General features: G+C 46.6%; 3 protein-coding genes across 4 annotated transcripts in view; all 3 read left to right on the top strand.

Moving 5' to 3' along the window:
* The window catches only part of maml1 (mastermind-like transcriptional coactivator 1), a 21,118-nt gene extending 18,733 nt beyond the window's left edge, over window positions 1–2,385 (top strand). For both annotated transcript variants that reach the window (XM_076739505.1, XM_076739504.1), the window contains exon 6: window positions 1–2,385. This exon is cut by the window's left edge and continues 1,648 nt beyond it. The gene's annotated coding sequence lies outside the window, so the exon portion shown is untranslated.
* Window positions 2,386–2,844: 459 nt separating this feature from the next.
* On the top strand, window positions 2,845–5,532 carry ltc4s (leukotriene C4 synthase). The gene is made up of 5 exons (XM_076739712.1): window positions 2,845–2,912; window positions 3,377–3,476; window positions 4,417–4,487; window positions 4,573–4,654; window positions 5,391–5,532. The coding sequence occupies exons 1-5, from the start codon at window positions 2,855–2,857 to the stop codon at window positions 5,530–5,532; spliced, it is 453 nt and encodes a 150-aa protein (XP_076595827.1). The 5' UTR covers window positions 2,845–2,854.
* A 3,751-nt stretch (window positions 5,533–9,283) lies between these two features.
* ccdc69 (coiled-coil domain containing 69) lies at window positions 9,284–26,666 on the top strand. Its single transcript, XM_076739250.1, has 9 exons — window positions 9,284–9,375; window positions 19,557–19,623; window positions 22,093–22,271; window positions 22,371–22,458; window positions 22,596–22,669; window positions 22,760–22,861; window positions 23,214–23,333; window positions 23,466–23,563; window positions 23,793–26,666. The coding sequence occupies exons 1-9, from the start codon at window positions 9,355–9,357 to the stop codon at window positions 23,959–23,961; spliced, it is 918 nt and encodes a 305-aa protein (XP_076595365.1). The 5' UTR covers window positions 9,284–9,354; the 3' UTR covers window positions 23,962–26,666.

Below are 26,666 nucleotides of genomic sequence, written 5' to 3'. Positions count from 1 at the left end.
ACCAGGTTTAGTGTCTGCGGCCGTCCGCCGCGCTGACGTCTTCCTGCTCACAGTCTCCACAGTAGAAACACTATGAAGTCACACCTGCATCCTCCAGTGTTACAGCGCTACGACACGTTCAGGTGTCCTGATGTTTTCGGTCTCGAACGTGAACCTCTGCTTCGGTTAATTGGATGACGATGTAAAATCGGTCGACCTCAGATTTGGATCATTGAGCACAGAGTCAGGACAGATGAGTCGAGTCATCGTCTCAGTGTGAGCGAGTGGAAGCAGACACTTTCTGCTGTGTCATGGTCTAAAGTGTCGAGTCATTGCTGCTTCAGAGCGAAGCCGGCAGCAGAAACAGAACGTTTCCAGTGTTTTTGACTTTCATTCTCTAATCTGAATGGAGCCCTTTGTTTCATCAGCTCGGCTCTGAAATCAGTCCATTGTTTTAGTTTTTAAACGTTTCATTCGCTCATTTTCCCGCTGAAGACAGCGAACGCGTCGGGCCGCGAGTTAGCGAGCGGCTTGATGGTTTTGGTTTCTCACAAACGTCAGCGTGGCATTGGATTGCATGTGGAGTGTAACTGAGCAGCACAGGCTGATCTGGAGTCTGTGCAGACCATCAGTGTGTATATATTCTGTTCCACACTGAACAAACGACTACTGAAACCACTGCACCTGCCCCACAGCGCCACCTGCAGACCAGCAGCGCTCGCTCGCAGTTCAAAAACCTCAGAGTCGATTCTTTTCCAGCTTTTTTCTGAGCGACGTCGCTCTGACAGAAGCAGCTGGGTGTTCGCATCACGTTAGCATCACGTTAGCTTAACGTTAGCATGATTTTAAAGGACCGTACGGATGTTTTTGCACGTTTTACATCGATTACTGCACATCATTGCCCTCAGCGTCCTGTTCCCAAAGCTTCCTGCTGCCTTCAAGACCTCTGAGTGCGTCTGAGCTCAGTGTGAAAATGAACTTTCAGAGTTTCATCATGTTGAACTGAGATGACAGGAACAAACATGACGGAAATTCAAATTCAAGCAGCTTACAAATCATTTTCATACTGTAGGGAAATATCTGAACACTCGCTGCTCAGCAGGCAAATATGTGAACATGTGAACAGTTGGTCATGTTGTGTTCAGGGAAATGATGAGCAGTAATGTAAAGCAGCTTCTGTGGAGCTATTTTTAGAGTGAATGGATTGTTGGAGGCTCAGGTCAACACGGCAGTAAAGCTCACTGCTGTCGCTCACTCCTCACTTCAAATAGAAACCAGGCGTTTGGTCGTCTCGGACAGGTCAGCCAATCAGAGGCTTCACGGTGAAACGTGCAAAAACACTCATCTGGTCCTTTAAATGGACAGCCCTGAGTCTGGAACCTCGCTGACACAGCAGGCAGGTAGAGCAGGTGAACATGCAGTCAGTGCTGATTGGTTGAGCTGTCAGCCTGTCCAATCAGCAGGCTGGACTCAGAGTTCTCCATCGTAAGAAGATAAGACTGAACTCACTGGTCTCTGCTTTGACTTTTCACTGTTACAGGTAGTTTATATCTCGTGATGTCCCTGAATGCAGCGCGTCAAACCGTCTGCGGACGTTGAATATGGACACAGTTCAGAGTCGAGTCCTCCAGTTCTCATTGTTTTAAATAGATGGACCTTCGCTGTTGGTCCACGCTCTTCGTCCGATTGGCTCTGAGACGTCTGCGGCCGTTAAGGCGGACCTGAGAGCAGGGGTCCTGTTTTAAGGCGGAGCTGAGAGCAGGGGTCCTGTTTTAAGGCGGAGCTGAGAGCAGGGGTCCTGTTTTAAGGCGGAGCTGAGAGCAGGGGTCCTGTTTTAAGGCGGACCTGAGAGCAGGGGTCCTGTTTTAAGGCGGAGCTGAGAGCAGGGGTCCTGTTTTAAGGTGGAGCTGAGAGCAGGGGTCCTGTTTTAAGGCGGACCTGAGAGCAGGGGTCCTGTTTTAAGGCGGAGCTGAGAGCAGGGGTCCTGTTTTAAGGCGGAGCTGAGAGCAGGGGTCCTGTTTTAAGGTGGAGCTGAGAGCCGGTCGTTCTATCTACTGTACTGTTTTGCCTCTTCAGAGAAGCGTGTGCGTTTGTGTTCGCAGACCTGTTGTCTATTTTATTTGTAATGTTATTTCTGCGACACGATGGTTGGGGCCTCGTTTCTCGTCTCATCCAAACGGCGGCCGAACCTTCAGCTTCCAGCGGCGCGGCCTCTCGGGGTTTTCTGGGTTTAACTGTTGTAAATGTCTATAAATATATTTTTTGTATGTATGCCTTTCCTAATGATCTGGACAAGATAGATGTTATTTTTATATATTGCAGCGGATTTTTTGTAAGTATTTTATACTTTTGATATGGTTCTCTGTAAAACAAGAGTATTATGTAAATATAGTTCTTTAGAAACGACTTTGTTGTCTGTGTTTGTTTCTGTGTCGAGTCTCTGAAGGAGGAGGAGTCAGAGCAGCGCCGACGCTCCTGAGCGAGCGTCAGGATGGAAGCCTGACGTGGACAATATTCAGAGATGCTTTAGAAACACGTCTTTGGACGAAACAAAAGAAAATGACATGAAACATTTCAACAAGTTTAAAAAGGTTTTTTTGTCTCCTTTGATTTAAGAACATTCAGGAAAGTTTAAAAGCAGAAAAACTCCAAAATAAAACATCCAACAAGCCAATCAGCTGTCAGAATACAGAGAGGGTTCAGGATCACTTGCTCGCCTGGTTGATTGACAGTAGGCTACCCTCAGGCTACCTGTCGGTGCGTGTTAGCCCCGCCCCCTGCAGGTGTGCTCTCTCTCAGTGTCACCTGGCCGTGTTCAGTGCTCAGGGGTGTTTTGGTCTCACCTGTCGCTGTGACTCGCCGCCTTGCCGCAGAGATGTTGGAGGAGACGGTCGTCCTCGCCGCCGTGACCGTGCTGGGCGTCCTGGAACAAGGTGAGAGGGCATGCTGGGAAACAGGAGGACGTGCCTGAAGACATTTGTGGATGCAGGTTGTTTCACCTTCAGTGTTTGAAGATGCTCGTATTTAAAACGTGTTTCAGTTATTTTTGTTTCCTCATTTTAGTTTTTATGGTTTTACAGTTTTTAATTTCACCACTGATTTTCATCTTCGCTCTCTTCTAGTCACCTCGTCTTCCTCGTCTTCCTCATCTGTTCTCTGCTCTCGTTTATTATCAGACTTCTCTCATGAATCAACTTTGCATTTAAAACAAACCATGAACTTTGACCTCTGTCACAGATGAATGGATGAATATTTGTTCATCGTGGAGCTCTGACAAAACGACAAGCACTGAGTGATTTTCAGCACATGCATTCATAGTGTGTGTGTGTGTGTGTGTGTGTGTGTGTGTCCGTCCGTCCGTCCGTCCGTCCGTCCGTCCGTCCGTCCGTCCGTCCAGCCTACTTCTCCCTGCAGGTGATCTATGCCAGGCGGAAGTATTCGGTGTCTCCGCCTGCGACAGCTGGACCAGCAGAGTTCGAGCGAGTCTTCAGAGCTCAGTCAGTCTTTATTTTCTTTATTGTCTTTATTTTCTGTCTCTTTCTAACAGGAAGCTGCAGCTCAGTGATGCTTTTGACTCTTTGTCTCCAGTCTGTCCCAAACTGTCCCGCTCACCTGTTGAGCTTCTGTCACGCACAGAGACGTTTGGCGCCCTCTGGCGGCAGAACACGAGAACAAACGTCAGCGTGATGATTGTTTCTTCTCAAATGAAGAAAGAAAACTGATGATTTCACCTGTTTCTGTTTGAACTGCTGACAACACCACATAAGATAAGATAAGATAAGATAAGACTTTACTGATCCCACACCGGGACATGACGTCGTTACAGCAAGCAAAATATTAAACAAGCAAAAACAGCAAGAAGGGTGAAAATAAGAGTTTACAGGAATAAAAAAAATCTGCTTTCTGTTATGAACATTAAGTCCAGATTATAAAACACTGATGAGAAAACGACCTGTTAATACTGTAATAAGTACTGTTAATACTGTAATAAGTACTGTTAATACTGTAATAAATACTGTTAATACTGCATGAAAAGACCAGTGGATTTCACAGGTCTGTGTATTTTACTCATGTACACTTTATAAAAATACTGCAGTTTAGAGAAAAGCACAACAAATCAGAAACTGCAGCAGATGAAATGTGATCAGATATCAACAAAGAAACAAACAAAAACAAACAAACACAAACAAACAACTGGCTTTATGTGACGATAAGATAACAAAACAAGTACTTTAATACTTCTGAGTACACATTACTACTGCAGTTTTTGCACTGCAGTTTCTCCTGCAGGACCTTTACTTCTGACGTGTTTGTCGGTGAAGTTGTTGACAGCACAGAGTTTGTTGTCTTTGCTCGGTGCTGCCACCAGGTGTCACTGCAGCTTCATCTTCACCTCCTCATCCTCACTTTAACTCCACACTCATCCTCTGTGTTCAGAGCCAACTGCTCGGAGTACTTCCCCATCTTCATCACCGTGCTGTGGACGTCCGGAGTCTTCTTCAGTCAAGGTGATCACACTCACCCGAGTCTCCGACGTCTCCGTCCGTCGGACTCGTCTCGGCGTCTCTCACTGACTTCATGTCTGTGCTGCAGGTCTGTCCTCAGTCTGCGGTCTGCTCTACTTATACGGACGCTTCCGCTACTTTCAGGGATATTCGCAGTCGGCACAAGGACGGTAAGGAGCAGCCGCACCTGTCCACCTGTCCACCTGTCCTCCGCCTGTTCGTCTGTGCACCTGTCCACCTGTCCACCTGTCTGTCTGTCTGTCTGTCTGTCCTCCGCCTGTCCGTCTGTCCACCACCTGTTCGTCTGTCCACCTGTCCATCTGTCCTCCGCCTGTCCGTCTGTCCGTCAGTCCGTCTGTCCTCCGCCTGTCTGTCCGTCCACCTGTCCGTCTGTCCGCCACCTGTCCACCTGTCCATCTGTCCTCCACCTGTATACCTGTCCATCTGTCCGTCTGTCCTCCGCCTGTCCACCTTTCCTTCACCTTTCCTTCACCTGTCCATCTGTCTTCAACATGTCCACCTTTCCTTTGCCTGTCCTCCACCTGTCCACCTGTCCTCCACCTGTACACCTGTCCATCTGTCCTCCACCTGTCCACCTGTCCTCCACCTGTCCACCTGTATGTGTTTTAGAAGAAACTCTTGTCTCTCACGTCTTTAATCTGCTTTAGTTCAGTCAAAGTTAATGTTATCGATAAAGTTAAAACTTTATTTATCGTTAAATTCACACGATGTCGCTGAGACGAACTCCACCTTCATCAGCTGCACAGAGAGATGAACACATGAATAACAAGTCTAATCCATTCATGTGATTGGTGTGAGTGTGTTGGTACTTTCAGTGTACTCTGATGTGAATACTTGTGTACTTGTACTGGTGAGTACTTGCCTGACGCGGCTCTCTGTCTGCAGTCTGGCTCCTCTGTACTTCAGCGCTCAGGTTCTCTGGGTTCTCATCGGGTTCTCGTCTCTCGGCGTTCTGCTCACGTTCTGCCGAGTTCACCTGAACGTGGACCCGCTGCAGGAGCTCTGCTCCGCCCTCCATCTGGTCTGAAGGAGGAGGAGGAGGAGGAGGAGGAGGAGGAGGAGACAGGGATGAAGCTGACTGTGGATGAATGTCAGGGGTCAAAGGTCAGATGTTCAGATTTGGAATGAAGTTATTTGATTGGATCAGAAGTTAAACGAATGGAGTTAATCCAGATTATTGATCAATCTCTGTTATTTCTATTTATTGATTATTGTACTTACACACACACACACACACACACACACACACACACACACACACACAGTGGTCACGTTTCACTCGTTAGACTTCCTCTTCCTGTTTATGGACAAGCATGATGTCACTGTTTTTGGCTCGAGGTCACATGACCTCAGCCTTTGTGTGTGGGCGTGTCATTGGCTGATGTGATTGGCTGCCTTTCATATTAGTTTGAACCTTTGTTTTTAACGCTCTTCGTCACGTGTTGCGTGATGATGATGATGATGATGATGATGATGTTGCTCTGACAATAAAGTCGTTCTTCATCCTTAACGCGTCGCTGAAGCTTCGTTTCTTCTCGCTCTTTTTCTTCTTCTGCGGCTCTGAAGCCAGAAATGTGACACACAGAGATTGTCGAAGCTGCTGACGAAGACGAGCTCAGAGTGTGTGTTTCAGCTCCAGATGTTGATATGAAGCAGCTGTGAGCGTCCAAAGTATTGATCGGTGATCAGGTCTGGTTCTGTGAACAACATGGCTGCCAGCCGCTGCTTCTCCTGATCTGTTTCTGTCTCCTGAAAGTTTGGAGACGTTTCAGAAACTGACACCAGAAATTTAAAGCGCCTCAGCAGGATGAAACCCGACGGCTCGTCAATGACGATCAGGCGATCAGTCGATCAGCCGATCAGCCGATCAGCCTGAGGATCAATCAGCTCCAGGTCTGGGTCCATCAGGACTCCACGTTTCATCCATTTTTCTCTTCCGCTGAAAAGATTTTGCTTTATTTCACCTGATGGAAGTGACGAGATGGTTTACTGAAGTACACTTTGAGGTACTTCACTGGAGTATTTCTACTGTCACAGTTTTCCTGCATCGATCCTTCAAAGCTGCAGTTTACTTTGAGTTCTTCTCATTTCAGCTCCTCACAAAGCACAAAGACGTCAAACGATCCAACATGTCAGAAAAAGACGTTCAGTTTTTGTTTCCCACTGATCACATGACGACCGCTCAGACGGATCTGATGACCCTTCAGAGGGCCCCCAGCCAGGGTTTGGAACCACAGACTTCTGCGTGCTGGTCCTGGATCAGGTGTGCTCACCTGCAGCTCAGGAAACTCGATTACTTTTCTTATTCCTGTTTGTTTCACAGACGCTCGCTGAGGATCACAGGTGCATTGTGGGTAAACTGTTTGGATTCTCTCACACTGAACTGAAGAGTATTTATAGAGCAGCTCAGCCGGAGTTTATATTAAGAGCTACACACACACACACACACACACACACACACACACACAGAGGTATGTACTGTATGCTCACAGGCAAACACACACACACACACACACACACACACACACCCTTTTTATTATTACCACACAAAGAAACTGTTTCTCCCATAACACACACACACTGACGTGTTGATGTATGTTACACACACACACACACACACGGGTGAGTTCATGTGTGGAATGTGTATTTGTGTGTATTTTTAGCAGCAGCAGTTGTTGTTTTCAGTGTCTGAATAATTTTCCATCCAGCAGCTGCATCAAGTCATGACATCACACTAAAGTACCCACAAATACTCAAGTACAAGTACCTGAAAGTCGTACTCATGTACAGTACTCGAGAAAATGTGATGCATCAAACCTTAAACTCTGGATTTCAGTCTGAAGTCATGAAGCTGACGACCTTTGACCTTGATCGGTTCTGTATCGATCTGATTAATAGTTCAGATTATTGGTGGGACAGCGAGTGTCTGCTGAGGACAGACAGAGGGACAACGTCTCCTCACGGTCAAACCTTTGACACTCAGCAGGTGTTTGAGTTGGCAGAGAAACAAGATGGCCGACAGCCGTCAGGAAAGGACTGGAGATAAGGAAGTTGGCTTGTTGTTGGAAAGCAGCAGAACAGAACAGAAAACAGGAGGAGGAGGAGGAGGAGGAGGAGGAGGAGGAGGACGAAGAAGATTTTTCATGCAGCTGATCTCGACTGACTGAAAAAGTGTCACTTTAGTTCTTATTTCTCTAAACTTCTCATCAGATTTTTGACTCTTCTTCAGATGATTAATACGTTCATCAATAACAGCAACAGGAAGTCATGTGACTGATCTGTGACAGACTGAATTCACCTGTGAGGCTGTGACACAGGTAACGTCTGAGTCTGAGACTCTTCCAGGAAGACAAAGTTCATCATCACACATCCTGCCGAGTGTGTGTGTGTGTGTGTGTGTGTGTGCGTGTGTGTGTGTGTGTGTGTGTGCGCGTGTGTGTGTGTGTGTGTGTGTGTGTGTGTGTGTGTGTGTGTGTGCGCGTGTGTGTGTGTGTGTGTGTGCGTGTGTGTGTGTGTGTGTGTGTGTGCGTGTGTGTGTGCGTGTGTGTGTGTGTGTGTGTGTGTGCGTGTGTGTGTGTGTGTGTGTGTGTGTGTGTGTGCGTGTGTGCGTGTGTGCGTGCACTGATGTCCTCACAAGAACAAAAAGATCACAAACCTCCTCCACAGCAAATAAATGTCGTCAGTGGAAAGTCTTCACAAGTTAACTACAGTGTGTGTGTGTGTGTGTGTGTGTGTGTGTGTGTGTATATTTCAGTGTTTTATGGGCTTTAAGTTTCGCTTGTAAAAACGTCCATAAAACAGAAGCAGGAGGAGAAAAACTCAAAGAGGAAAATAAATCTGCAGCTTCGTCCTCAGACCAACAACTTCCTGCATCTCACACACACACACACACACACACACACACACACACACTGCCTGTGACATCAGATGTTAAAAATGCGATGATGTCAGAGGTTTCATGGGAACATTCAGAGAGATGTTGTTGAAGTTGAGACTCACCTGACAGGTGAGCTGCGGGTCATCAAGAACTCTTTTCCTTCAGTAAACGCAGTAATACTGCAGTGTAGAAATACTCTGTCACAAGTAAAAGTCCAGCATTCAAAACTTGATGTACCTAAACATCAAAGAATACTTAAAGTACCATGAGTAAAAGTACTCACGTGTCTACTTCTGCAGAATACTTCATTTCAGAATCGTATGTTTGACTGGATCATGATTACTGATGCATTCATGTGCTCATCTCTTTAATGATTCAGCAGAAGGTGGAGCTCATTTTCATGACTTCATGTACTGCTGAGTACATTCATCCATTTATATTTGTGTTGATACTCTGAATGTGCAAAGTAACTAAAGCTCTCAGATCAATGTGGCCAGTGAAGTAACACGTGGTGTCTGTAGTGGAAGTATAAAGCAAAATATAACATAAAATGGATATACTTAAGTGTATGTTGTACTCAAGTGTACAAGTACCTCAAACTTGTACAAACAAAGTACAGTGCTTCAATAAATGTACTTACATTCAGTTACATTCCACCTCAAAATGAAAAATTGTGTCAAAAATTACAACTTTATTGAGACGATAAACGGGATAAGGGTCGTTATTAATGAACAGAAACACTGACAGACGCGTCAAACTGATGAAATCACGTTCATCCATTTCTTTTTAATAAAGCTGGAGTACACCGAGTGTTCCTGAAGGCAGCACACGTACGCCCCGCCCCCCGCGCGTAGCGTTCATGGAGCTTATTGAGCGAGTTTGAAAGTTGTCAACAGAAGAAGAAGAAGCAGAGGAAGAGGAGCGGGCAGTGAGAGCGGCTTCACAGCGACAGCAGAGCTCGGAGGAGGAGGAATGGGCTGCAGCCAGAGCAAGGTGAGACCCCCGACACCACCCGGCACGAACCCGGCACGAACCCGGCACAGCCCCGTACGCGTCCACTTTGTTCGGCTGCACATTAGCAGGCGGCCGGCGGACTCCCAACGTGCCGGGAAAGAGCTCCGGGTCATAAAGGACCGTGCGGCCGAACACCGCTCAAATCTCCAGGATTTATTCCTGATTTATGGTCCATAATCGAAGCTGCAGGCGGTGATTTGGCGCCTGAATTGGCCTGATAAAGAAACTGTGGTAAAAACAACACGAAGGTTGTTTTTTCCTCTTTTGTGAACATCTGTTTTTAATCTCGCATCGTGTCTGAGAGTCTGTGTTTTCTCACGGTACTTTTACACGATGGACGCCCAATTTCTGTCGTTTTTCAGCAGCTCTGATACTTCGTGTACTTTTAAAAGCTCCCACCGTCTGTAAAAGTGCAGTCCTGTGAGATAAACTGTGTTTGTCATGAGTTAAGAGCGATTTCACGGAGTTTTCACTACTTGAAATATCGCTTTAACAGTTTAATCTCCTTACAGTGAGACCCGCTGTGTATGAGCTCCGCAGTGATTTTAAAGTGGTTTTACGGGGTCACATGGTGTCATAATCCGACTAAATACCGTTAATATGTCTGACATGAAGCTCGCAGCTCCGCGATGCTGCTGTGAGCGCACGAATATGAAGACTTTATGCTGTTTTTCTGGAGAAATCTTCTCTTTTAAACTCTTTTTTGGCTCCATGTGTCGCTCGGGAGAAGCTGTGTTCACTGACACCTCTGTGGTGTCGGTTGTTGGCGGTGGTCTGTCCGTGCTGTCGGTGGTTCTTCAGCTCAGAGGAAACTTTGACAGCTGTTGTCAGTTATTGATAGAAGATGACGGAGGCTTCATGTGGTCAGTGCTCCGGCTTCAGGGTCCGAGGCTGGGGAAGTTTTATCAGGTCTAATCGCTCGTTTTTGGATCAAAATGTAGAAACTTTCATCTGGAAATATGAAGCTGATCGGTTATTGATTAGCTATTGATCAGTTTTCTGTGAGATTCAGACTCCTGACATTGACCTGATGTGATTTTATCCTTTGAACTGTTCCTGTTTAAAGAAAAGATTAAGGAGCCTACAAAGTGTTCCTGAAGGCAGCACACGTAAGCTCCACCCACAGCGAGCGCTGCGTTCAGGAGCGTTTTTTTTACAATCCAAATACCTTTGATCAGTAAGTATGAATCTGATGAGCTATTGATCAGTTTTCTGTGAGATTCAGTTCAGTTCAGCAGTTTAATCTTTTACATTTTTATTATTTTTTTTTTTTTTTACGAGCTTCGCAGCACATTTTCCTGAAGGTCTGAACAAACTTTGTGTTAGCTTTGGAGCTAACGTTGGACCAGCCGGTAAATCAGCCGAAAAGACGCGTTCACGTCCGTTTCTTTGTGGGTTTCTTGTTACAGATGAGGGTGGATGTGGTGGTCATGTCACATGTTTCTGAGCTGCAGATGCTGTTTAACTCTTAACTCTGTCTTTCTACGTCATCGACAGCAGAATCCTCAAAAAATAGATTTTAGTGTTTTTGACAGCTGCCTCGTGTGTTGCGTTAAGGTTGACTGTAAAGGACATAACAGGCAAATCGTAACTTAAAACAAGTCTCTTCTTATTGTTTGACTTAATGGAGTCTAACATTGATGTAAAATCACAGTTGTAGCAATCGAGATCGATATTGAAATGTCAGTAAATTGCAGTAAACTGCAGTTTTACCATTAGTGAGTAGAATTCTGTGACATTTGATGACTTGAACGTGACTTAGTGGCATGTTGAAGTCAACGACTTGGAGACAAATACTGGAGCATTTTTCATGTCATTTTTTTAGCGTTTCATTTTGTACTCTGATCTGGAGATTCCAGTGGACACGTACACATCGTGTTCCTGCTACGACGTGTTTGTGACTGAAGCTAAAGCTAACAGGTCGTGACTTCATGCTAACATACTGAGGCTAAAGCTAATAGGTCGTGACATCATGCTAACATACTGAGGCTAAAGCTAACATGTTCCAGGTCATGATGCCATGCTGGCTGACTAATGCTAAAACTATGCTAATATACTAAGGCTAAAGCTAACAGGTCATGACATCATGCTAACATACTGAGGCTAAAGCTAACAGGTCATGATATCATGCTGACTGACTGAAGCTAAACCTAACAGGTCATAATGCCATGCTAACATACTGAAGCTAAAGCTAACAGGTTGTGACATCATGCTAACTGACTCAAGCTAAAGCTAGCAGGTCATGACATCATGCTAACTGACTCAAGCTAAAGCTAACGGGTCATGACATCATGCTAACTGACTCAAGCTAAAGCTAGCAGGTCGTGACATCCTGCTAACATATGCAGCAGAAGTAGATGCAGGTGAGCAGAAGGTGAGTTTCTGAATTCTTGCTCGTAAACGTTCTTCTGCAGCATAAACTAAAGGTGTTGTTCTCATGTTGATCCTGCTCTTATAATGCAGGTCGTTTCACCACAGAAGAAGAACTGTTGACCAGTTTTAGAAGCTGTTGCATAACGTGAAATCCAGTAAATCTTTGATTAGCTCAGAATAGAAAAGATTTAGAGCCTCAGAGTCTGAGCTGCTGCTGCTGGACACCAACAACAACACAGAGATGTTTGATTAAATCTGGGAAACAGGAAGTGTGGACGCTAAGCGGCGTGATGTGATCTGAAGCAAGTTTTATACAATCGCATGTTCACAAAGATGCTCGCTGTGGTTGTAAACTTGGAGTTTGGACGGTTAATTCAAAATCTACCCAACGAATGAGCCAAACCTGCGTTTCCTGTCCAGAGAGTCTGTTCCACACCTGCTGATGCGGCAGCGTTCTCAGCGTTCACAGGAAAACACACAGAGTCAAAATGTGAACTGTTTTTATTCACATGTGTGATCGGACGTTTTAGAAAGATTCATCAGATTCTTTTTCTACGATGGCTCCACACAAACCTTTCCACAGAAAATATGATGTGATCACTGAACGTGTGGACGCCAACAGACGTCCTGCAGGTCATTTCTCACCTGCAGCTGCCTGATTCGACGGTCTTTTCGGTTTTGCACGAGGTTTTCAAAGATGAAAGCCTCAGAAAAACATGCAGTGAGAGGAAAGCGAGGAGGAAATAAGAGCTGGATGGACTTTAAGCTTAAAACCCCTTAAAATAACTGAATGGAGCTCTGAGCTTCAGCCTGAGCTTCAGTCTGTCGCTGAACTGTTAACAAACGAGTTTCCACTTTAAAAAACTCCACCGTGTCAGAAAACAGGAACTTTGAATGTTTAATTTCAAACTGAAACAGGAAGTGAAAATGACAAAATGACAGTTGTGTCGTCAAACTGCAGTTTAAGAGAAATTCAGTTTCCTGTGATGAAACAGAAAAAACTGCTCAATAAATGATCAATTATTAAAATGATCTGTAGCTTTCAGCTACATCTCGTGATCTTCATCAGCAGAACTGTCTCAGCTGCCGTCACGTGACCTAAATGAACTGTGGTCATGTGATCACCTCCAGTGAACGTCCTCATTGATCTTTCTTCGACGCCCACTGATGCCCGGCTGATGACCTTTGACCTCTTCCCATTTGATGACAACCCAGCAGCTCATGAGCTGACCCCACATTGATCTCATGAGTTTCGCCAACAAGGCAGTGCTCTGTCGTTTTGTCTTGGAACTTCCTGTCTACACAGGAAGTGGGAATTTGTCGTGTTGTGTAGTTTGACATCAGCTCCTTCTTCGCAGTGAAGTTTAAACATCTGAGAAATGATCACTGTAGAAACATAAAGCTGCTGCTACAACACACCATAAGCTAGCTGAGCTAATTGTTAGCTATCTGAGTTCATTATTAGCTTGCTGAGCTACTTTTAAGCTACTTAAAGCTGAATGTAACTTTACTGCAAAGATGAGCTGCTTCCATGTACCCATACTGCCTTTCTGTGTAGTACGTGTGAGTACGCAGTACATCTGAGGCAGGACGCCAAAGTACCAGGACGTTACTGAATCGTCTTGGTGTCACATCGACTGAGCCGCCGAGAGCGGCGAGTCTTAGCATTCATTCCAAATGTCAGGTCACATGACCTCCTCGTAAATACGGTCATGTGATCGGAACTTTGACTATCAAACCACACGAGGTCATCACCGCCGCCTGTTGTCATGTGACCGAAGCTCTGTACTTCAGTCATGTGACGACAGTGAAGCGTTTAAAAACGTTTTTTCTTCCAGGTACCTGAAGTGTTCATGAGGTCCTACAAACGGGTCATGTGACTCACAGATGTTTTCTGATCTGGGCCTGCGGAGAGGCGCCAGTCCGTCATGTGACCTTTTTATTTTTACCGTGTTTTACTGAATCAGAGGTTCACCAATCAAAGTGAAGAGTGCTGTTGTGTAAATCTGGAAAGTAAACAGTAACTATACCTCTAATGAATGTAATGGAGTAAAAAGTACAATGTTTAAAGTAGCATGAAAGGTAAAGTAGAAGTACCTCAAAACTGTACTTCAATGCACAGTTTTGGAGTAAATGTACGTTCCAGCACTGCCTGTGTGCAAAGTGCTGTTGATTTGTCTTCGTGGGTCAGTTTGGACGTCTGACAGACAGGACCGGGACAGTCATCTCATGGCCCCATGCAGGGCCCCGACCCCCCCTTTGAAAACCACTTCCTGCCTCAGAGCGGCAACGAGCTGCGGTTTGGAAACTACGTGCATCTGTTTTGTAATTGGACTTTTATTGTGCAGCTGTTGAATCTTTACAGAAAGTATAGAAGGAGGCGCTGAAGAGACCAGGACAGACCAGAACCCTTCATCTGGAAGGAGACTCAGACCCAGAACGTTCTCCTCCAGGAGGACCTGGAGAACGTTACTGGAGAGGCTGTCTGGCTGTAGTTCAGCGATCGGCCAGCGGTGTCATTAATGAGAAGGTTCCACTTGATACCTTTCTGTGTGAAGCTGTGTGAAGTCTGATAATTGGCCTCGAGTGATGTCACTTGAGTCAGCGTCATCAGAAGGGAGCTGAGCTGAAACTCCCTGCTTCAGGCTAAAGCTACATCAGCTGCTGCTAGCATAGCATAACCAACTGACTGAGCTGTCAGCAGTTGCATTGTGGGTAATGTAGGCGGCAGGTTAGACAAGGAAGAAGAGAGGAAAAGCCTGAAGAGAAATCGTCATCACATCACGTCACGTCATAGGTCTGATCTGGGAACAGTTCATACAGGCCTGCAGATTATAATCTCTCACCTCTGCTTCTAATCCAGTCGGCTCTTCTCAGAGGCTCTTTTAACTCGGCCCATAATTCTTCAAAGCGTGAATGAAGTGGATGGAAAACCTCAGCAGCTCTTAACCCTAACCCTAACCCTCGTATTCATAACGTGAGCTTGGACGACGCCACATGAAGGCACGTTGTTTCCACAGCGAGCGGTTGATGACTCGACTCTGAAGCGTCTCCTGAACCTCACGGAGGTGAAGTTCAGCTTCAGTTTAACGTCTGAGTTCTCCGTCTGCCGGTGAGACGTGAGACATTTGACACGAGGATGTGAAGTGAAAGAGGTCTGAGCGAATTTAACCTCGTTCAGGAGATTCTTCTCCGTCTCATCCTGAAACGCTTCCAAAGGTCAAATCCTGTCACATGACGGTGCAGCGTGCTGGCTTCCCCTGTGCTTTACTGTGTTGTGGTTTTTGGGAGGAGGAAAGCAGTCATTACTGTTGTGCTCATGATGTTTGTTACTAACAGCATCTGACAAACAGGCAGCACAACAACAGACTGTACAGACAGCTGCAGCACAGACTGTCCTCCAGGCTTCACCCCCAAAGCTCAAATATGTCAACGTCTGCAAGGTGCAGCAGCACGGCCATCAAACCAAACACAGACATGATGCACGTACGGTGGATTCAGATTCACACGTCCAGAGGACACGTCAAGAGGACACGTCCACCTTGAATCAACTTCATAAGGAGTAACAGGGCTAACAGGAGCGGCTAACAGGAGCTGTTTTTTTATCATTGTGATTAAATCTGTTGATTGATCAGGCTCGTTATCCCTGAAACAGCTCAGACAGCAGCCTGTAGCTGAGTGATGCATCGTGAACAAACAAACAAACATTCGGTCCAATCAGAATCCATCGGGACCACAGGTTTCCTGATGTGATGAACTTAATCTGGAGCTCCACCAACACAAACTGTGATCTGTAGTTTCTGGTGTGAAGTCCAGGAAGTGTGTGTGTGCCTGAAAACGCATCACGTGACATCATGTACGCAGGTGTTCGCCACCTGTGTGTGCAGGCGCTAACAGCACGACAACAGCTGCTAGCATAAACAACCACGTCAGCAGCGCCTGAAGTTCATTACCCACGTTGACTTAACCTCTGCTAGCCAAGACTCATAGATTAATCCAGGCTGACCATGTTTAATCTCTCCAGAAAAAGGGTCATGTGACAGGGCTGCGACCAATCAGGGAAGGACATGTCGTGACTAAGACGACCCAGCCAGGAAGCAAACATGGCTGTCTCTGTTTCCACCCGTCCAGGTGACAACAGAAGAGTTTCACAGCAACACGAGCGCAGCAGCATTTTCAGAAGGTTCTGTTGTTCACGGGTCAGTGGATGAGCTGATCAGCTAATCGATCAGCTTATTGATGACTGATCACTTGATTCGTCACATTGAACCGAGAAGTTTGTCAGGTTTGGAGACGATGACAGTCAAACAGTTTGAGACCGACTGTCCATCAGGCAGAGAGGAAAGAAAGAAAGACACTGTCCAGGTGCATTATGGGAAACGTAGGCTGCGCGTGTCTGCAGCACAGACTTTTAATCTGTCTCTCATGAATCCAAATACTTTACAAAGTCCCTGCAGGGCCGATCGATTTTGGATCATTTACTAAGAAAACGTCGAACTTTTGTCTTGTCCAGTTTGAGGATTTGCTGGTTTTCGGTTTCTCATCATCTTTGAGTTTTGAACGGTTTGTTGGACAGTGAGACGTCTGCTGACGTCTTCTTGGACTTGTGTGAGCTGTGATGGACGTTTTTCACGAGTTTTTGACTGAACAGGTGATTCATAGACGAAGCTTGTTAGATAATCGATAATAAAAGAGTTAATTATCTGCAGCTCTGCATTCAGGTGGCACGGTGGCAACACTGTCGCCTCACAGCAAGAAGGTCCCGGGTTCGAATCTCGCTGCGGGCACCGGGTGTGTCCTCCACCATGCCTTCGGTGCCTGCTGCTCGAGGAGGGCCTTTCTGTGTGGAGTTTGCATGTTCTCCTCGTGTTCACCCGTTCACCTGGGGTATCCTCCGTAAAATATACCCCCACTAAAAACATGCAAGAAGATCACCACCTGACCAATGGTGACAGAAGAATGGGTCCCCGGGCGCCGGTCTGGCTGCCCACCGCTCCTGGTCTGCCGCGGAGGAAGGACGACCAGGATGGGTTAAAGGCGGAAGTCAAATTTCACCTCCGTGTGCCGTGCTGCATGTGTGTGTGACAAATAAAGGGGAGTGTCTCCCCCCGATTCTTCTTCTTCTTCTTCTTCAGAGTGAGTGTCAGGCTTCAGAGGGCTGGACGGACGTTTAAAGAACCAATCAGACGGTTCGTCTTCTCCAGAGACATGAGCACAATCTGAATCTGCTCTGAAAGTTTCTCGGCTTCATTTCGGTGCCTTCAGGTTCTTCTTGAAGTGTTGTGCAAACTGAGCTCTGCTGTGATTTATGGCCTTTTCACAGGAGAAGCCTCGTGATGCCTGCAGGAACATATGCTTCTCCTCCTCCTACTCCTCCTCCTCCTCCTCCTCCTGCCGCCGCACAGAGGCTTAAACTGATGCTGCAGAGCTCGACTCCTCGTCTCCTCCTGAACTCAGTGACGTGTTTAAACCAGAGATATTTATTGTTTCAGCTCACAGTTTAAATAAAGTTTAAATAAAGTTGGTGTCCAGCTTGCTGAGCAGAGTTTAGAAGTGTTTACAGTGTGTGTGTGTGTGTGTGTGTGTGTGTGTGTGTGTGTGTGTCTAAACTGGTGTTTTAGGGTGTGATTGTTTGGCTGTGCTTGAGCAATGTGAGGGTGTGAGGCAATACAGTAAGCCTTCATTTCAGTGTTTATCATGTCTGAGTGTGTGTGTGTGTGTGTGTGTGTGTGTGTGTGTGTGTGTGTGTCTTCATATCTCCCGACTGGATTGCTGTGAAATACTCACAAACTACTGATTTACACTCAAAGCAACAATCTAAACCTGCAGCTCTGATCAGCTGATCTGTGACCCTTTGAGATCTGCTGTGGAGTTTGATGTAGATAAGTGATGGATAAATGAATTTGCTGCGTCGATAAAACACTTAGAAACTGTTTAAGAGATTCTTTCCATCACCGCAGAACTTTCCTGAGACTCTTCGTGTTTGAAGTTTTCTTTAGTAGCGCAGTGATCCAATGAGAACTGTCTGTAAGTATCCATGAGTAGGAGGCTAACAGCTGCGGCTAACAGCAGGGGCTAACAGGAGAGGCTAGTAGGAGAGGCTAACAGCTAATTCAGACTGTTAATGGAGCCAGTTTTCCAAAATATAAAGCTCTTATTTCCCACAATGCAGTTTGCTGAATCCATGGCAACATTATTCTTCCTGTTTGCGTTCCCTGAAGCATGATGGGAGCTGTAGTCTGAGAGCGTGATTGAGTGACAGCGCGTGGTTACTGTTGGGTGATGTAAGACACCAGCGGTGACGGCTCACAGGGAGTTTCCTGCTCTGATGGAGCAACAGTCTGAACCCTGTTGATCATTTAAAGCCCAAATGTTTCAACACTGATGATCCCAGCAGCTCGGCTTTGCTCGCTCACGCCCACCTCTGCTTTTATTGGCTGATAGTTTACTGACTGATCAACAGGGCTGCTGTTAGTGAACCTTTGGAGCGCCCTCTGCTGGACTTCAGGTGTGCTGTTGTGCTTGTTTTACCTTCAGAGGTTTAAGTTTTGTGAGCTGAGGCTACGAGCGGCAGCTTGATGGAGAATCGGCCTCCGTCAGCAGACGGTGCAGCTGAACATGACTCATCATCGTCTGTCACGTCCTCAGAGGATGACTCAGCTGTTTGGTGACTTTAACCCCGTCGACCCATCGGGACACTTTGAAGTTGACGAGGAGTTTTTGTTTTGGACTTATCTGACATGTAAACGTGGCTAATGAGGCTAACGAGCTGAGGACGAGGAAGGTCCAGTGCTCCTCTAATCATCATCATCATCAGCAGCATCAACAAACAGCCAGTGTCTGAGCTGCAGCTCCATTTATGTAACAGGAGAGAAAAGAGGGACATGTGGACGCTAACGAGGGCGAAGCTGGCAGGTCAGAGTCAGCCCTCCATCACAGGCTTTCATAACCAGCTCGCTGCTCCAGTTTCACAGCCAGACCTGAACCAGGAGGCCTCCCCCCCCCCCCCCCCCCCCCGACCACGCCGACACACATCAGATCAGCATCGTCAGTCTTCTGGACTGTGAGATAGAAAGTTCGTTTTAGTCGACCTTGAATCTGACGTCACTTCTAAAAATGAAAGATGGCCAGAAAAAGTCAAAGCAGGAAATGATCATTCATTTTTACCTCAGTTTTCATTATTTTAGTTTGTCTTCAGTAATTAATCACTTTGTTTTGTCTGTAAAATGTCAGAAAACCATCTCAGTCCTGTTTCAGCTGCTTCTTGACTCCTGAAAAACTCTCTGATGTTAAACTATGAAAACGTTTCAGGTGGAAAAATCAGTTGTTTGGGGCATTAATGAGACTCCTCCCACCAGGAAATGGACAGAAATGAGAGTTTGAGCCCATAAAATGACTTTTGGTGACATTTTTCTGGCAGTGACCTCTAGTGGCCACGAGAGAAATGGTTTCCTCAAACGAGCCGTCAGGACCTCTGTGACACTGTGATGTCTGACCAATCAGAGCAGGCTGTGTGAGCAGGAGGAGGGCCTTAAAGAGACAGGCGCTGAAACGAGGTGTTCAGACAGAGGGTGAACAGAGGTGCTGCGTTGAAGGACCGTAGGAGAAAACTAACTTTAAAGTTTGTGAACTTTAGCGGGTGAAGTGTGGGAGCTTTAATGCGACTGTGTCTGTCTTTAAACATTAAGACGTGTAGACGTTTCAGGAGACGAGGACGACCAGCAGACTGGTCCTTTGTCTTATCGATGCTGAAGGGTTGAAGCTGTTTCTCTTCCTGTCGTTATCAGAAGAAAAGCAAAGGCAAGAAGGGCGAGAGGAAGCAGAGAGGCGGCGGCGGCGGTCGAGATGAAGGAGGTGAGTGTTTTTATGTTCTGTGTTTGTGGTTTTCTTCTCGTTCTCTCGCTTCCTGTTTTCATGTCAACTGAACGTCTGATGACGAAATGTCTCTCTGCTCTTAGAGCTTCAAGTGTCTCACACTATGAAAAAAAACGACAACAATATTTCTGTTTTTTCAGACTTTTCTCTCGACTTTGTGTCTTTAACTGTCAAATATTGGACAGTTTTACATCTTCAGGACTTTTTGTCCTCTCGGCAGCAGCAGAAACCAGCTGTGAGCACTGACACAACGTCACCTTTTAAGTTAAGTGTTTATTTCAGGCCAGCAGCTGCAGACCAACACCACGATCCACGTGGAGTCGTCTTTGTGTCTCCTGATGGACGTCAGTCCACTGCTTTCTCTCTTTGTGCTTGTTTTCGGTCTCCTCCGCCTCCTGAGGGAGACATCTGCCTGTTTAGCTGCTAAATGCTGAACGTCCACCAGCTGGTCTCTGACTGTCTGTCTGCTGATCAGCTGCTGCAGCTGAAAACTTCCTCTTTGTCTCTAAACTTCTAATGTTACTACGGTAACAGCCTCAGTCCTGATTGGCTCACAGAGCCGACTGTGCAGTTTATGAAGAGGTCATGTGACCTGACAGTGCAGCATCTGCCACAGATAGTTAGCTAGCTTACAGCTAACTGAGCTAACGTTAGCTGGATGTTTAAGTGATGCAGGTTCAGACGTGAGTGTAACTCAGTACATTCGTGTAATTGGGACTAATTAATCAATTGATTCATTAATTAATAATGAGTCTTTGTTGCGTTTGGATGAAGAAACATTAAATCAAATTTTGGACGTTCACTGAGAAAACAAACACACTGTGAGCCGTCACCATGACAACTGCAGCAGTAAGCTGATCCCAGAGCTGATCTAATAAACACCTGGACATGTCACGGCAGGTAAAGCACAGGTGTAACTGATAACATAAAAACTGACTGCATTCCACTCAGGTGAGCTTGTCCTGGCTGTCCTGGTTTCCTGGGACACTTCAGGGGACGCGGCGCTGTCTCACGCAGCGTTTCCAGAGCTGAGAAACATCGAGTGTTAAAACGTTCAAGGTTCAGATTTGAAACAGCTGCTGTGAAAAATATCAGAGACGCTGCAGTGACTCACTTCACAGTCTGAGTGATGGACGTCTGTCAGAGACATCGCAGGTGATCGCAGGTACACCAGAGGCCATGTGACTGAATGAACCATCTGCAGTGACGGCGTGACTCACCGCTGAGCGGCGCTCCATTAGCGCCGTGCGCTCGATTCCTGCCAGTCAGACGGTAATGACAGACGGACCAACATGTTGCTGGTTTGAGTCTGAACGTGAGATCTGATGATAAGAAAAAGCTAAAGTAACACCAGACGTTTGTAATCAGACGTCACCAGAGCAGCTTTTCCTCTTTCAGTCTCGTTAATGTCGGAGTTCCTCAGGGAACCCTCTGAGGTTCCTTCATGTTAAACGCAGTTCGAGACCTCAGCTTCTGTTCTTCTGTGGTTTTTATCTCCACGTCGGTTCAGATGTTTCACATCCTGCACAGACACATGTGGATCTCAGATGTTTCACGTGTCGACGTCACATCAAGTCTCGTCTCACTTTTTATTGGCTCTTAAACGCGTGTTATGTTCAGGTGCACATGTCCACCATTAACTAGCTTCTTGTTAGCGTGCATCTTAGCAGCATGTTGGCTCTTTATTAGTCGTTATAAAACACTTATTAATTCCTTATTCTGCGTGACCGTAATTCCACAACTACTAGACCTCGTTAACCTCCTAACTGCTGCTCATTGATCATACGTGACGAAGCTGCTGTGCATGAATAAAGCGTTGATAAGTGCTTCATAATGACCAATTAAGAGCCACTGAGCTCCTGATATGCTGGCCAATAAGCAGCTGTTTAACGATGAACGTGTGAACCTTAACGTGACGTGTTTCAGAGTGAATTTCACCTCAAACACTTTGTGTCTTTCATGCAGTCACGTTCACTCGAAGCATGAATTTACTGCTGGAAGCTGCCTGTAATTAACTCTGCAGTGTTTTCCAGGTTTGATGCTCCTGAACGAGCGTCTGAACCATCAAAGCTCTGAAGTTTGTGTCAAACAGCAGCAGAATCGAGCTGAAGCTGCTCTTTGATGAAACCTCTGCGGACACGTTCCAACCTGCTTCACCTCAGTTTGTACCTGGAAAAACAGACGTCGAGGCTGTTTGAGCGATGAAGGACCGATTATTGGTTTAAATAACAGTTTGAAATATCCACCAAGTCACATGTTTCTAACAGTGACTCTCATCAGGTCGATGACACGTGAGACGTCGTACTTGTACTTAGATTTTACTTTCTACTTCACTGCATCTCAGAGGGAAATAGAGATGATCACTTCCTGACTTTGAGGTTTGAACCGTAGGACAGAACAAACCGCGTGACGGCGTCATTGTTACCGTGCTCCTGTGATCATTCGCAGGTCAACGTACGTCAGGTGAGCAGGACGTCTACCTGGAGAAGCAGCTGGAGCGCTTCGAGTGGCAGCTGAGGACTTTAAAGGAAGTGCTCTCGGCCAATGGGAACCCGGAGAGGGCGGAGCTGCTGAAACACCACGCCGATGAAGAGGTGTGCGCCCTCGTCCTGAGCATCCTGGATAAGGTGAGGAGGTCGTTCCGTCACGCTTTGTCCTTATTTTTCCAGTTTGACTTCTTCTTCTCTCTCATCACTCTAAACGGGGTCATGTGATGTGATTTTCAGGTGAAAACGGAGACGACGGCTGATCTGAACGTCCTGCACGAACAGAGAAGTAAAGCTGCTACTGACAGACACGAGAGAGACGTGGAAGGTAACCATGAAGGGAGGTTCTTCGCCTGCAGTCACATAACTTAAATCAGAAACTTTATTCAAACGCCACGAGGAGACGCAAACATTAAAACTAAACTTCTCTGCTGTGATGATGAAAATGATGTTTTCTGTCTGCAGAGCTGCAGAAGAAACACGAACAGGACAAAAGTCACCTGAGCGAAACGTTCCAGGCTGCTGAAAACGTCCTGAAGGTAAAAACAGAGCAGGTGTGGTCGCTCGGACAGGAAGTGGACGGTAAGCTGATTGTTCATGCTGTTTTCTCCTCTGTGTTGGACGTGAAGCGTCAGGTGGAGGAGCTGAGCGCAGACCTGCAGGTTTACAACGAGCTGAGGAGGAGGGTCGAAGAATCGACGTTTAAGAAGGACCTGCAGAGAAACATTCAGGTGTGTGTGTGTGTGTGTGTGTGTGTGTGTCTGTGTGTGTCTGTGTGTGTGTGTGTGTGTGTGTGTGTGTGTGTCTGTGTGTGTGTGTGTGTGTGTGTGTGTCTGTGTGTGTGTGTGTGTGTCTGTGTGTGTGTGTGTGTGTGTGTGTGTGTGTGTGTGTGTCTGTGTGTGTGTGTGTGTGTGTGTGTGTGTCTGTGTGTGTCTGTGTGTGTGTGTGTGTGTGTCTGTGTGTGTGTGTGTGTGTGTGTGTGTGTGTGTGTGTGCGTCTGACTGAATGACTTCAGCGTTATCTGCTGCTCTCAGGAAAGTCTGGAAGCGCTGAAAGACTTTATTAACTCTGTGCACCCTGCAGGCCCATGGCAGCCCAGGTGCATTCTGGGAGTCTGAGCAGGAGTCTCTGCTGTTCGTCATCGAGATGAAGAGCGAGCGAGTGCAGGAGCAGAGCAGGAAGCTGCAGCAGATGGACGCCCTGGTAGGTCGGCTCCACGTGTTTCTGACCTTTGACCTCTGTCGGGAAGATCGTCTGTGCTGTCTGTCGCTTCAGTTTTTCATTTTGTCTTCTTCTTCTTCTTCTGCTTCTTCTTCTTTGTGTCATGATTCTCAGGTGGAGAAGAATTTGACTCTGGAGGATCAGATCATCCACGTCCTGCAGCAGAACGAGGATCTGAGAGTCCGGATAGAGAACTGCCAGGCTCTCATCCAGTAAGTCTTCAGCCCATGAAGACGTCTCCTCTTCTTCACTGACAGCAGCTCGTTATGTGGGAATGTGGCGCCACCTGCTGCACAGTTTGTGTCTGCTCAGCGTCTCCTGTGTCTTCAGGGCCAAAGCTCTGTTCTAAAGACGGCTGTCAGGATGACCCAGTAGAATTCAGCAGCAGCTTCCCTTCGATCCCTCGCACTGACTCTGAATCGTCTCTCTTCTGTTTCCCAGGACATTATCGAAGGAGCAGCAGGACGTGAAGGCGGCGCTGGAGAGGCAGGTCGTCATCAATCAGACGCTTTCTCAGGAAAAAGAGCAGCTGATGTTCAAGCTGAGACACAGAGACTCGTGTCCGACCATCCACCTGCCCGCCATGATGCAGGAGATCGCGCCCAGATGACTCTGATCACATGATCCAGGTTTGACTGTACAGACGCCCAGAATCCTTCACAGGTAGCACACGGTCAGCCTGGTTCGGTAACTGGGCTGCAGCTGCTGGAGAGACGCAGCGTCGTCCGCTGGTTTCAGGCCTTTAAGCTGGATCCCGTCTGCGTCAATGGAAAACACCACAGGAAGGAATGTTTCCCCTCCGGACTGCAGCTCCACTGGTACATGTTCTACTGCCAGCATGCTGAGGGGGTCCGACTGAAGGGCCCACCACAGTCCCTGAAGGAGCTGCTGTAGCGTCTGTCCTACAGCAGCTACGTGGACTTTAAGCTGGACTCTGACCTCAGAGGTGAAGGTGCAGCCACACTGATCTGTTGGTGTGTGTCAGCTCATATTTAGTTTTTAGTTCTGTTCGTCAGTCTGATGATGATTAAAACGTTGTGGACAGGAGACCCCTTCTTCAGTTTAGCCATAAAAATTGACATTTTTTCAAAGGAAGTAGGAAACAGGCGGACAGATCAGTGTGGCGGCGTCCTGAGTCCACGTCACCCCAGAGAGGCGCGTAGTGAGGTCATCCTTACGAAACGGCTCGGTGGTGTAGTGAGTCCTTACGGGGCTCGTCAGCAGCTGCTGTGGCTGGACAGCTGAAACGTCACTGATCCAGTGACACAAAGACTCATAAGACTGAGTATTCTCCTGTTTCTGCTTCCTCAACCTTCATTTCTAATCATCTTTTTGCTAAAGCGCTTCAAAACTACAGCAGCCTGCCCACCCAGCTAGCTCGCTAATGGCAGTTAGCTATGTAGCATGGAAGCAAAAAAAGTTAGCATGACCTTTGACCTTTATCTCATGGCTGGCTGCAGACCATGCTGCATCATTTGCAGGGTTAGAAATGCTGGCATTGTTTTAACGTTTCCTCATGTTTGTTTGTTTGTTTTTCCTCGTCAGACGTTCTGGTCACTGTTCACTGTTGGTCAACACTGAATTCACCCGTCAGAGTTCGTTGAAGTTCAAACTCAGTGTGCATTTACTTCACCTCCTCCAACAAACCCACCGATCATGACGGTGATTTTCTGTTCAAAAAAGCCGAAAAAAGCCTTCAGGATCTACGAGACTCAGAAGAACTGATCGTGTCTACGTGAAGCAAACGTGTGACATGATTCACCTCAAACCTCCGAGCTATCAGAAACACAAAGCTTCACCCTGATTGTACGGCAGCCTCTGGACTCTGAGCAGCTCCACCAGGAGCTCCAGACTAAGTGCCTTGCTCAGTGGCAGCCTTTGCATGGGTAGTTAAGAGGGAACGGAGAGCTTCACCGATCCGCTTTCAAGTTTTACAGCCAGCTTCAAGATCGATGTCCCACGTTAACGTGGACCTTCATTTGAGGTACATCAGGTTCCTAAAGGTTCTCCCAAAAACTACCTTATGTTCCAAAAACATTCAGGGTTTTTTTATGAACTGATTTCTTTCAGCAAACCTAAAGTGTTTCTAACCGTTCTGATCCTGAAGGTTTCTACAGAGTGTCTGCTGGAGCTCACGTCGTTCCTCCAGGACGCTCTCAGGTTTCCCTCCGAGTGCAAACTAGAGCCTTTTAAAAGTCGCTGTCACTTAAAATATTGTAGAATTCAGCTGATGTTTCTGGACGTCCTGAGACGAATCGACGCTGAGCCGAAACAGAGCCGAACCCAAACGCTCCGCCGGCCGATTTCAAGCTCATCGGCTCTGAAATCAGTTCACGTTCTTTGCTTTTGGTTTGGCTCCTTTCCTGTTAGCGTGCTTCGTGAACGCCTCTTCACGTGATTGGATGCTGGAGTCAGCTGACGCCTAAACTTTCATGATTCAGGAGCTGAAAAAGCTACAGCTGTTAGACTAAATACCACCCTGTCAACATCCGTTGGTTAGCATACAGCTAAAGTACAGCTTGAAGTGGTGGAAGTTGAGCGTTTAGCTTTTAGCGTTTTAAAATGTTTCATCCCTGGAAAAATGTTGTCTTCAGTGTGTAATGAGCGTTAAATCCTCGTTGGAGAAGATTATTGGTGCCTGGTCAAATCAGAAAGTCAAATTCAGCCGCATGTTTTCATAAAATACCTGCAGGTCGTGCCAGGGACGTGACGTAGTTACCTTCAGGGGGATAACTGTCAGGCTGGAGAGCTAACTAATTATCTACCAGCTAGCCGCTAACGTGCAAGCTAACCAAACTGGATGAATCCACTCAGCTTCCACCAGTTTGGACGGTTCAGCTCTCTGTTCCCTCTAAAGTCATCACCGTGGAAACATTTAGCCGCTGAACAACAGAGCAAAGAGCGACGTTCACCATCATCATCATCATCATCATCATCAGGCTTCACCTGAATAACGCTGGAATCATCGTTTGCTCGTCTGTTGCTTCTTGCCTTTAAAAACTCACTTTGGGATACGTTTCTTTTTAAAGATGTGAAAACTTGCTGCCATGTTGTTTTTTAGTTTTTCTTTCTGTTGGCGTGACGATGGGTTTATGGGATGTGACCTGTGTATTGCCAAAAAACGAATTGTCAGTATTTTGACAGCTTCCTCCTTATGCACCAGCACTTTGAGCAGCAGCGTTTTTCACTGGGGGTCGTTTTGGGTTTTTTGGGCTTCGTGTATGAAAACGTATTTGATCTTTTCTTTTCTTGGATTTCGTTCAGCCGTTTGTTTTGCTTTCTGTTCGGCTTCACTCAATAAAAAGCTGCGACTCA

Source organism: Chaetodon auriga, chromosome 9, assembly GCF_051107435.1.
Source record: "Chaetodon auriga isolate fChaAug3 chromosome 9, fChaAug3.hap1, whole genome shotgun sequence".
In the NCBI taxonomy this organism is placed as follows: Eukaryota; Metazoa; Chordata; class Actinopteri; order Chaetodontiformes; family Chaetodontidae; genus Chaetodon; species Chaetodon auriga.
This window is presented reverse-complemented; position numbering and strand designations above follow the sequence as displayed.